A 12,230-nucleotide genomic window follows, 5' to 3' on the forward strand; every position below is an offset into this window, starting at 1 on the left:
ATGAGGAATTATTTAAAAATAAAATGTAGGATAAATAAAATTAAATATAATTTACAATTAATGAGAAATAATCAAAAAGAAAAATTAAAAAAGAAAACTCAGAAAGGCGCTAAATATTAAATTAAAAAAGATTTTTTTAATTTTTTTATTAATGGAATACATGAAAAATGGATGAAGGGGACAATGACTGAAATAAAATAATGAAACACTTCTGAAATTTTCTTGTAGAGTTAGTCTGGTGTGTATATTAAAGATGTAGGCTATATTAAAACAAAACTCTTTGGTGTGTGAATTAAAAGTGTTTTTGTGTGTTAACGGCTTAATCATCAGTCGTAATCTCCAAATTACATTTGACATCTTTATTTCATTTTCATATGAAGCCTCTATATAAAAATACTGTAAATTAATAAATATCTTTACAGGCATTTTACAGTGTGCATGTATACAATCAGGATACAAGAATTCAGTATACCATACAATATCAGGATTACAATTTCAGTTTCAACATTCCCTTTATCTAGATACAGGGAGAGAGACAGCGATACAGAAAGAGAGAGAAGATCGTTTGCATGCTTTTTTCGTACTCAAATGTCTGTTTTCTCTATGCTGGTCATCAAGGTCATCAGCTCTGACCTCTCCTGAGGTCATCAGGTAACTGGACACTGATTGTCTGTCTGTCTGCTCAATACTGTTATCTGACGCTCTGTCTACAGGATGTCCTGCGAACACCGTCTGTGCTTCTACTGTCAGCTCGACTCAACCAATCAGAGTTAAGAACTGTCAGCCTGACTCAGCCAATCAGGTGGAAACATTGTGCTGTTAAGAGCGAGTGGGCAGCAGGCTGTCACGGCGAAGCACTCCGTCCGTTGTAGGAGATTTGAGAGATGCAATTGCTGGTGTTATCCAAAACCTCCTGCAAACAAACAAACACACGGCCGAGTTTGTGACGAGGTTTCGCTATAAGATGCACATTCAAAAAGACAGGAGAGAAAAAAAGTCAATTTTTATCTACTGTATGAGTGAGATGAGCTTGTTTTTGCATCAGATTTGGAGAAATGTAGCACTGCATCACTTGCTCACCAATGGATGCTCTGCAGTGAATGGGTGTCGTCAGAATGAGAGTCCAAACAGCTGATAAAAACATCACAATAATCCACAAGTAATCCACAAAACTCCAGTCCATCAATGAACATCTTGAGAAGCCAAAAGCTGTGTGTTTGTAAGAAAATTCATAGAGTCAAGAGTCCATAATCCATAATAACTCTTCTTCCAGTGAAAAAGTGGTCTGGTCTGAATTAGGAGAGAAATCTGCACGGATCAAACGCTGTTTACAAGCCAAACCAGCTCTAAACAAACACGTGGGTGGATTTTGATTTAAGAGACAACAGGAGATTTCCACACATTATTATGGATTATGGAATCGTATTTTGGCCAGGTTTGATGTTAAAAATGTCTTAATGATGGATTTGTTTCTTACACACAGAGCTTTTCTCTTCACAAGGCATTAACTGATGGATTGGAGTGGTGTGGATTACTTGTGGATTATTGTGGTGTTTTTATCAGCTGTTTGGACTATCATTCTGACGGCACCCATTCACTGCAGAGCATCCATTGCTGAGCAAGTGATGCAGTGCTACATTTCTCCAAATCTGATGAAGAAACAAACTCACCTACATGAACCTTCAACTCTAATATATCAACAAAACGAAACAAGAAGTTTGAATCTGGCTTTATTCAATGTTCAAAGTTCTGTTCTGGAAATGTCTGTATTAAGAGTCCGCTTTAATGTAATGTTGACTGTAAGTGTATGAGATACACCAGCACACACAGACCGCACAAACATACCATCTCCTGGCATACCTTCTCTGCCATTTCGTGCGAGTGATGCAGTGAATGTTCTCTCTCCAGAAACATGCGCTGCTGTTCGCTGCTGGCCAGTCTGCAGGTCAGCCATGTGGACAGCGTGCAGCTGCTGATGCCCAGACATGCTAGAGACATGATGGCCAAATGAAGAGAGCGCATGGCATCGGGACGTTTGACCAGCGCACGGACAAACTGGAAGTTCAGGATTCCACTGATTAACCCACAAATGCAGCAGGAGGAAAATAATATCATCTGAGACAGAAAAACATACTTAATGTTAGCTGTTTGTGTATGCGTATTGCATGCATACAAAATTCAAATAATAATACATATTGAATGCATATATCATCAAAATAATAACACTGCATGCATATAATATCAAAATAACAATGCATACTGCATAAAACATCATTAAATTAATAATGCATATTGCATGCATACATCATTAAAATAATAATGTATCAAATCAAATGTAATACAATATCAAAAAGATCATGCATATTGCACACATACAGTAAAATAACGCATATTGCATGCAGACAGTATTGAAATAATGTACATTGCATGTATACAATATTAAAGGAATAACGCATAAAACATGCATTTAATATTAAAATAATAATGCATATTTCATGCATTCGTCATTAAAATAATGCATTAAAATGATTACAAATGCTTTAATAGTTTAACTATTTCTAGTGGACTGAAATCAGTAAGTAAAATATAATCAAAAAGTAAAAATCAGACAGTAAAATATCAGTTAAATTATCAAAGTGGTGTTTGCCTATGTAAAAGTAACAACCAAAGTGCTGGGGGCGTTGCTATGCATTTGCTAAGGTGTTCTGATTTGTTTCCTTGCTCATGAAGGTCACAGTTTATTAATCAGGAAGCGTACAGCACAGCAGAAATACTGTATACGGAGGATGAAGATGAAACCATTGTGTACTGGGAGAATGGATTGTGCTGCTCTGTGATTTTATAATCAGTCAGACCACGTCCAGACAGTGACATTATCTGCCTGCAGAAAACTGTCACCTCAACACTTCAGGACAGATCTGACCTCAAATTACACAAGAGACTTCTGACTCCACAGCACTGTCACACATTATCAGGTTATCCTGATTTCTTTATGGCACACCCCTTTTTAGTGCGCTATAACTGCTACTGTCACTGCTCGGTATTGTGCACTGCAGATATTGTTGGCTCCTATGATAAATTGCTTACACTAATAAGGGTGTTACTACCATACCACTTGTTTTGCAGTATATACGGTGCACTAGGAAGGTCTATAATAAAGCATATGCATTTCCATTCATATAAAAGATCGTTCAGCTCAAAATTCATAATGATTATATCGTAAATATGTATTATTTGTGACTTCTTATTGTAAGGTACTACAGGTGAATAGGGTAAAATTTTAACTAATAAGGTAAAATATAATCATAAACCCAACTGATTAATCACAGTACATTAAGACAATTGTTTTGCATTACAAAACTATAACAAAATATGCAAATTAAGCATTATATGATTAAATATGCACTAATTTGCGTACATTTCCAGACCAGAAATCTGAGCAATGGATTTGTTGATGTGTTCTTTGGGTCTTCTACGGTCATTTCCACATGAACATTAGATAAAGCCAGATTAAAAATTGTTGTTTAATTTTGTTGACATATTAGAGTTAATTGTTTTTACTGAGGAGATTTTGGATATCTCCTTTTATCACTCTGTAAATGAGAAAATACTGTCAACATGTAGCAAAATATACATTTTAACCATTTTTTAGGAATAAAATGTTACAAAAAAGCTTGTAAATGATATATGAACAAATCCCTCAATAAAAACCTTCAGAATATATATCGGAATAAAACTGTAAGTTTTAGTGTATGTAAGTGTTACTGAAGTGGAGATAAAACTCATTTTGAGAAACCGACTTTAAAGATATGCACTGTAACCGAAACAGATAAAGTTATTAAAGATAAAGTTGCAATTATAAAATCAGGTGAATAATGTATGAACAAACCCCTCAGTAAAAACTTTCAGAAAATAAATAGGAATAAAACTGTAAATTTTGGTGGATGCAAGAACTGCTGAAGTAAAGATAAAACTCTTTTTGAGAAAACAATTAAAAAAAATATCCATTGTAATTGAAATCTACAGACGTAAAGAGATAAACACTTAAATATTTTGTATGTTTTCTTTCCATTAGTCTGAAAGAAGACATGTTCTAGAAGCAAAATAGCTCAAAATAACAATGGTTTTGCATGTAGGGTCTTGGCTTCAATCACAAAATTAGATTAAAATTAAAAATTTAAATGTATATAACCTCATTTATTTAGAAAAATTTCTTGCATAATGTTTCACGTAAAATTTTAAATCATAGAAAGAAATAAGCATGCCCATTCCACCGTTCTGTAATTTTCTTAAATTACTGCATTATTGATTCTGCTCAAATGGCATACCATCTCTCATATTATTTTACTCTAAAAAAAATAGTATGCAGAGTGTACTCAGCATACTATTAAGCTAGTATTCCATTCATACAGCAGCCCATATCACGTTACACACTGAAGAGAAACAGTGGAAACACACTTTTTACAGTATGTTTGCTTTTTAAGTATCTAAACCCTGCTGAGATAAGACTGTCCACCGGGACTAAAAGTCAATATGATTTACAGATAAAATGCTTAAGTGTTCTTGAGTAGTTCCTGGCGTTACTGTCAGGAATTCAGAACCATTACAGGCTGATGGGGAGGGTTTCTTTTTAGCCATACAATAACATCACAGGCAGTGCATAGAGGCCTGTGAAACAAAATCAATCAGTAGCAGAGAGCGAGAGATAAAACGAGAAACGGTAAGCGTGTTTGAGGACAAAGCTGAAAGCTTGTATACAAGAAATCAAAGGTAAACAAGTAATAATATGAAAAGAGACAAGTGGAGAGTAGGATGGGAGAGATGTGAAACCTCTCAGACTAGCGTTTCACTTCGGTATGGATTTGTGATTAACACTCTCCGCTGGGGCGGCTCACTCCACTCAGAGGTGGCTAATTGAATCTCGTCTCTCCAGTCAAGTATTCTGGGATAATTACACTGATTACACTGTGAGCTGAAGCTGCTCTTGGATGTCCACATTTGTCATAAAGAACATGTGTGATAAAGACGCATTATCTAATTAAATATACACTCATTTGTATAACTTTACAAAAGAGAAATCTAAACATGTAAATCATGTTCAAAATTCTTGTTTAATTTTGTTTATATATTAAAGTTTTGAGGTTTTTACTGAGGGGATTTCGGATATGTATTTTTTATCACCCCATAAATCAAAACTGTTTTGCCACATTTTACATCACAAAATTGGATTAAGAATAAACACTTAAATTAGTATTTTTGGAAGTTTTCTTTTCACTAGTCTGAAATAATACATAGTAAGAAAGTAAAATAGCCCAAAATCTCAACATTTACAAGTGCATGAAAAACCCAATGGTTTTGCCTGTAGTGTCTTGCCTTAAAATCTCAAAATTAGATTAAAATTAATAATTAGAATGCAAAATAAGAGTATTCATTTCCAAGATAACAACTTGACATTTTTTCACTGAATTAAACATGCAATGTATTGAGGTGATGACAGAAAATGTAGCATACTACTATTTGAAACATTTGTTGCATACTGTTTAACATGAAATTTGAAAAAAAAAAAAATCATGTTTTTGGCATATTCATTTGTTGTTGTTGTTGTTATTTGCATAAGGGATATCTCTTTTATCACTGCACAAATAAAAACACTTTAAAATAGTTTAAAAATGGCAAATATACAAATAAATACAATAGTTTATACTGGGAAAAATAACAGTTTATACTTTACAAAAATAATCTCATATGGCCACCAAAAACTATTTCTAAATTAAAATAGGATTTTTAAGTGAATGTTTACATTTCACATAAAAAAAAAAAAAAAAACACAAACAAATCATGAATATATGTGGTGAGATGTGTAAGTACACTAAAGAGTATGCTTTAGATCTTAAAATACAGTTAAAGATTTTCTGTTCTACATTTTTTAAATGTTTTAATTTGAACCAAACACCTGTTTAACTTCCATTTAGAACTTTTTATTAGAAAAAAAAACATCTATGTTCTCAAGCTTTAAAGAACCCAGAAACCTAAACACTGATCTGAAGAACCTTTAAAATATAATGAAACATCAAGAGAATAACATGTGTAGGAGACTAGATAATGTGCATTAACTTTAAAAAGAAAAAGAAGAAAAGTAAAGTAAACTGTTTACAATCTTAACTTTATTGGCCGTGAACAACATTTAACATCCATGCAACCTTTTTAATGCACAAACGTTTCTTTATAGTGAACCATAAATGGTCCTTTTATGGTACTGATGCAAACAAAACCCCTTTTGGAACCATTTTAAGAGTGTACTACAGTACAGTGTGTGCTCTACAGTAGAGTAAGTATACAGTACAGTAGTAGTACAGTGAAGTATGTGTACTTGCACAGCAGAATTTGTGTATGAGAATACTGAAGTGCATACTCACAATCAGTCCTGTCCTTTTCCGTGCACACAGCATGCCACACAGTCCACAGATAAGAAACTATGAGACAGAAAACAGCATGTTTGAGCATCTTACCAGAAATGAACTGAATGAAAAACATGCAGAAAATGATTACAATTCAGATTACAAGAGTCACACCTTACACGAACTTAACTGGGTATGAACACACACAAATGAGGTTAAGTTATATGAGTTAATGAAGGAAAAAGCTCACATACACTCTGAAAATGCAACAACTTCACAAAATATCTGAGAAAACACCAAAGTTATTAAAAGTTTATGCCCAAGTCAGATTTCCTTTACAAAAAATACTATACTGTACCATAATATAATATAATTACATCACAGTACATTCATACCTTACAGACCATGATATAAAAATGCATTTTATGGTATTTTCATGGTACATTAAGGTACTTATAAAAATGCCATGGTATTAAAATTGTGAAAAAGAAGTGTACTTAATTGTATTGAATGTGCACTTGTAGTTCAAATCTTAACAGTATATGTTTTATATAACTTGAGAGTTTTGGTAGATTCGGATCAGTTGTTTATGCTGAAGAAGACTAGAAAAGTGAGACGTACACACACTCCGCTCCATACCGGAGAAGCGTCGCCCTGCTGGGTCTTGTGCTCCGCTTTCGCCCGGCAGATGCCCACCGTGCCCAGGGCGATGCTGGACACCCCGAGCCCTATCTCCAGCACCGACAGAACCAACAAACTCCAGATGATCTTCCGGCTGGAGCACATCTTCGCTCGGGCATCCTTCCTGACCGGTGCGCAAAACGCTTCACTCCATATCTTCACAGATAAACCAAACGCATAAGATCCAGGAAAGTGTTCAGACGAACATCAACTTACGTGATTTCTCCAAAACACACCAGTAGTTCACGAGTCAGTGCGCAAAGGTGCTCTCCATGATGAGTAACCGCCAGCAGTTTAACTTTACCCTCCTCCTCACTCTGTTTACCATGCTTCTGCTCCTGCCCCATGCGATTTCCCTCAGCTCCGCCCACTGTCACCATCGAATTTCTTTACAGTGCTGCAGTAGAATATGGCTCTAAAACAGTTAAATAATCGTTATACGATCATAGATTTAACGTAATTCCTTAGAACGGTAAATGTTACAAATGTTCCAAATCTAATCTGGCGGGGAAAGTTGCGCATCTGTCAAACAGGGAGTAGGTGTCCTGACGCGGTTATGCGCAATGGTGCGTAAAAGCGCTAATTGTGGTAAATGCGCCCCGGTCAGTTTATAGCATAAAACCAGTGAGTTGGACAACTAACGGCACATGTCAGTACAGCGCATTAAGACACTCAATCACATTTTATTAGAAAGGTTTTGAGTGGACCGAATCTATAATAGCGCGCATAAAAGTCCTTTATATAGGAAGCTGAAACAAAAAGCATGCTTTTTGTAGCGTTTGGATGCTCTGTGATTATATTTGTGGAATTTCCCACGCACGCGCAATTGATTTCTAAATACATTTAGAGTGACACTTACAGAGAAAAAAAACATGACCATCCAGCAATCTCTTCGTAAAAGCTGATGGAAACTGCTGTAGAGCTGAGGATTACAGTGCATTTCCAAGAGCAATAATAAACATTAGAGCATATTGGTATCTCATATCAAGCTCACAGTAAATGTTTGTTTATTTGCATAAAAATATCACTTCCTCACTGGCTGGCCAGAAAAGGAAATTGCTTTTCTGGGGAATAGTAATAATAATAATTTAATTTATCCATCTTGGCCTCTCTAAATAATTCTTAACTAGGTTTCATATGGAGAACTTTGCATTGAAAACACTGTGCAATTCCTCTGTGAAAGTCTATAACAGACCGTAGCACTTCACACGCTCCATACAGGATGAAATAACATCACATAAACCCAAGCACAGTTCTTCTTTATGTGGTAAATGTAGAAGCCTGTCCTCACTGCAGTGTGCTGGATGTGGGTGAGACGGGTTTGTGTTTTCAGTGTGTCTGCAGCAAATCACAGACAGTTCATTCTTGTACCCAAAACAGCAACTTTCTGCAGAAGGATGTTTGTGTTACTGTAAGGACCGAAAGTCTAAAACAATGTTATTGTACAGTCACACTGCAAGTGTAGGCCTATTTGAGGTATACTTTGCTTGTATCCGTTTATATTTCCTTTGAATTGATATTCTTCAGTCAGCAGAAAACACACAATACCAGTCACACAATAGAAAGCTTTGCCCATCTCGCATTGACTTCCAATAATCAGTCAATACAAAGAGCTTGACAACATATATCACATTGCAAGTTGTGGTTAATTGGGGTTTTTCCTTTGCTGACAGAAAAATCTATATTGTTGACAAGTAAACTAATAGCTTTTAGCAATTCTGATATAACATAACAAAATACTCACAAAAATACAAAAAGAAAAAAGTATATTTATTTGTCTTTTAGAACTTATTAGTATTAATGGGTGAATTTGAAAAATACCAGGCACAGATATTTCTTACTAGGAATATACTGTATACAGTAATATAATACAAATATTAAATTAAATAATTTAAATAATTTAACCAAATTAAATATTTAAATTTAGAAATATTTATTATAATAATTGTGTGTGTGTGTGTATGTGTGTGTGTGTGTGTGTGTGTGTAATTTAATAATGTATATATAACCTAATTACAATGCAATTAGGTTATAATTTCCATTTGCATAGATGAGTAAATGTGTATATATATATATATATATATATATATATATTTATTTCTTAAATTAAAATATATTAAATATATCACTTAATTATGCTATTTAAAAATGTAAATATATCGATTTACAATGGCATTAGTTTTCCATTTGCATTCAGGCATCAAACAGGCTTTACATCACGCAGGTTTATTTCAGATCAAAAATGTTCAAGCTGTCAGGATATCTGATCTGTTTCCTGTGGTATAATTCGTCACATCGCACAGAATCAATTGTCTGTGAATCAGCTTGGGAACATCAGCTGTCCGTAATCTCACCATTGATTCGATAACAAGACGCCCCCATCCGTCTGCTGAGTCATCAAACTAGTGCTTCTTCTGTGTTTTCCTCCCTCTCTCCTGTGTTTGTGGGAATGTGAAAGTGCTGAACTGATTGTCAGTTTCAAGACCCGGTTGTGACCGGTGATCTAGAAATAGCAGGAAAGGAAAGGTGGAGATATTTTTAGAACCTGCGACCATGAGTAAAGAGGGAGGAAAGTACATGGTGTATTGTTTGCACTTCAGGTATACTTCTATACAATCTGACAGTTCTGAGTGCAGTGTTAGTACTGTATTGTCCAATAATTGATCGCTTCTTGTTAGTCACATTGCCATTCTCAATGCCTTAAAGCATTGGTCCCAAACTCAATTCCTGGAGGGCCACAGCTCTGCACAGTTTAGCTCCAACCCCAATCAAACACACCTGATAAAGCTAATCAGGGTCTGCAGCATTACTTGAAACTTCCAAGCAGGTGTGAGTTGGAGCTCTGCAGAGCTGTGGCCCTCCAGGAATTGAGTTTGAGACCACTGCCTTAAAGGGTTCATAAACTGCCTCCCCTGATAGCACACGTACATCACAGAGACGTCTATTTGAAATCTGCATTTATATCTGCAAGACGTATTTTTTTGAGTGTGTGCTCATCTGCAATACGTCTATTGGACGTTTCCTGTCAAATATATTAGACGTCTTTAAGATGTTTATGACTTAGAATGTATGTAAAACTGACATCTGAAAGATGTCTGTCAGACGTTTGTACACAGCAGATCAAGCTTTGTGACCCCCCTCATCAGAACGCTCTGGGAGAATAGGTGCGGCGGATTGTAGACTCGGAAGTAAACACCCACTGCTATGACTGGCTTGTGTATATTTGACAGTCTATGTCCTTCATAAATGGACGCTGCTGTGATTTAGGTTTAAAATGCATAAATAACGTCTATCTGTAAGAAGAGCCAAAGCAATAGTGACCAAAAACAGTTACTCACACTTGTGGTGCGACATTACTGTTGGATCTTTTGGTTTCAATCTTTTTGAAAATCCTGCATCTAATTGTGCCTTGTTCCTAAACGAATCCGTGATAAAATTAAGTGAACAAGAGACCAAGTTCTTACTGACGTGGTCTGGATCTTCATTAAAATTAAAGTTCATCCACTCTTTCCTAATGTTGGGATCAGAAAGTTGTTTACACACAACTTGGCACTGCACGGCATCTTGTTGACTTCGGAGCATCTTTATTGTTTGGTTCCTGCGTGGACACGTTCACCTCTCTCGTAAACACTACATGCGCGAATTTGTGGGTGGGGCTAAACAGGCAGTAATGCAGAATTGGTGTGTGGGGCTAAACAGACAGAGATGCAGAATTGGTGGGCGGGGCTAAACAGACAGAGATGCAGAACTGATGGGCGGGGCTAAACAGACAGAGATGCAGAACTGATGGGCGGGGCTAAACAGACAGAGATGCAGAACTGGTGGGCAGGGCTAAACAGACAGAGATGCAGAATTGGTGGGTGGGGCTAAACAGGCAGTAATGCAGAATTGGTGTGTGGGGCTAAACAGACAGAGATGCAGAACTGGTGGGCGGGGCTAAACAGACAGAGATGCAGAACTGATGGGCGGGGCTAAACAGACAGAGATGCAGAATTGGTGGGTAGGGCTAAACAGGCAGTAATGCAGAATTGGTGTGTGGGGCTAAACAGACAGAGATGCAGAACTGGTGGGCGGGGCTAAACAGACAGAGATGCAGAACTGATGGGCGGGGCTAAACAGACAGAGATGCAGAACTGGTGGGCGGGGCTAAACAGACAGTGATGCAGAATTGGTGTGTGGGGCTAAACAGACAGAGATGCAGAACTGGTGGGCGGGGCTAAACAGACAGAGATGCAGAACTGGTGGGCGGGGCTAAACAGACAGAGATGCAGAATTGGTGGGTGGGGCTAAACAGACAGTGATGCAGAATTGGTGTGTGGGGCTAAACAGACAGAGATGCAGAACTGGTGGGCGGGGCTAAACAGACAGAGATGCAGAACTGGTGGGCGGGGCTAAACAGACAGTGATGCAGAATTGGTGTGTGGGGCTAAAGAGACAGTGATGCAGAATTGGTGGGTGTGGCTAAACAGGCAATGATGTAGAATTGCTGGGCGGGGCTAAACAGGCAGTGATGCATAATCAGGGGCAGAGATGTCAAAGCAGGTGTTGATCTTCTTCTGTGGAGGCGGTGCTTATCCACACTATTACATCATAGAGTAGAAAATTCCACAAGCTGTCTTTTTGTCATTTTTGTTTTTCAGCATAAGCTGTTTTTAGACTAACAACAAAGTTTTGACTTCTGAAATCTACAAGATGTTTTTATAGTATAATGACCTCTTATATGTCAAAAGGTCAAGGGAATTTTGGTTTCTTAGTTCATGACCCCTTTTAAAGTTCCAAGTGTGGAGAAAGTGCTTTTTAACCACAAAATTATGTAGTTGCTTCGTCGACCAGTAGGGGCTACATCACTAACCAGACAAATTTATTCATATTTCTTTCTCACTTTTTGGCAATGTCAGTAAGCTGCCCCAAAATTCATGAACATTAATTCTTAAAGTTTAAAATCAAGTGTGAGATATTTGATGAGCCTGACTTTTGAGCATTAAGGTATTATTGTTTGGTATTCACATGGATTTATTGGAGGGAGCTAGAGTAGACAGCAACACAAAAATAATACCACAGCCTAATAATTCAATATTCAGTATTAGAATGTTTCAACAAATATAGGCCTGTTGTACTAATTTTGATATTTAGGCACTTTAGAAAATGTTT

The 12,230-nt window shown here is 36.6% G+C and overlaps 1 protein-coding gene across 1 annotated transcript; it reads right to left on the minus strand.

Annotated features, from left to right (window-relative positions):
* Positions 1-346: 346 nt before the first annotated feature.
* tmem196 (transmembrane protein 196) lies at positions 347-7,375 on the minus strand. The gene is made up of 4 exons (XM_079442133.1): positions 7,020-7,375; positions 6,417-6,473; positions 1,861-2,115; positions 347-913 (listed from the first exon to the last, which is right to left on the minus strand). The coding sequence occupies exons 1-4, from the start codon at positions 7,182-7,184 to the stop codon at positions 845-847; spliced, it is 546 nt and encodes a 181-aa protein (XP_079298259.1). The 5' UTR covers positions 7,185-7,375; the 3' UTR covers positions 347-844.
* Between the last annotated feature and the right edge of the window lie 4,855 nt (positions 7,376-12,230).

The sequence above is a fragment of the Barbus barbus genome (assembly GCF_936440315.1).
Source record: "Barbus barbus genome assembly, chromosome: 19".
Lineage (NCBI taxonomy): Eukaryota > Metazoa > Chordata > Actinopteri > Cypriniformes > Cyprinidae > Barbus > Barbus barbus.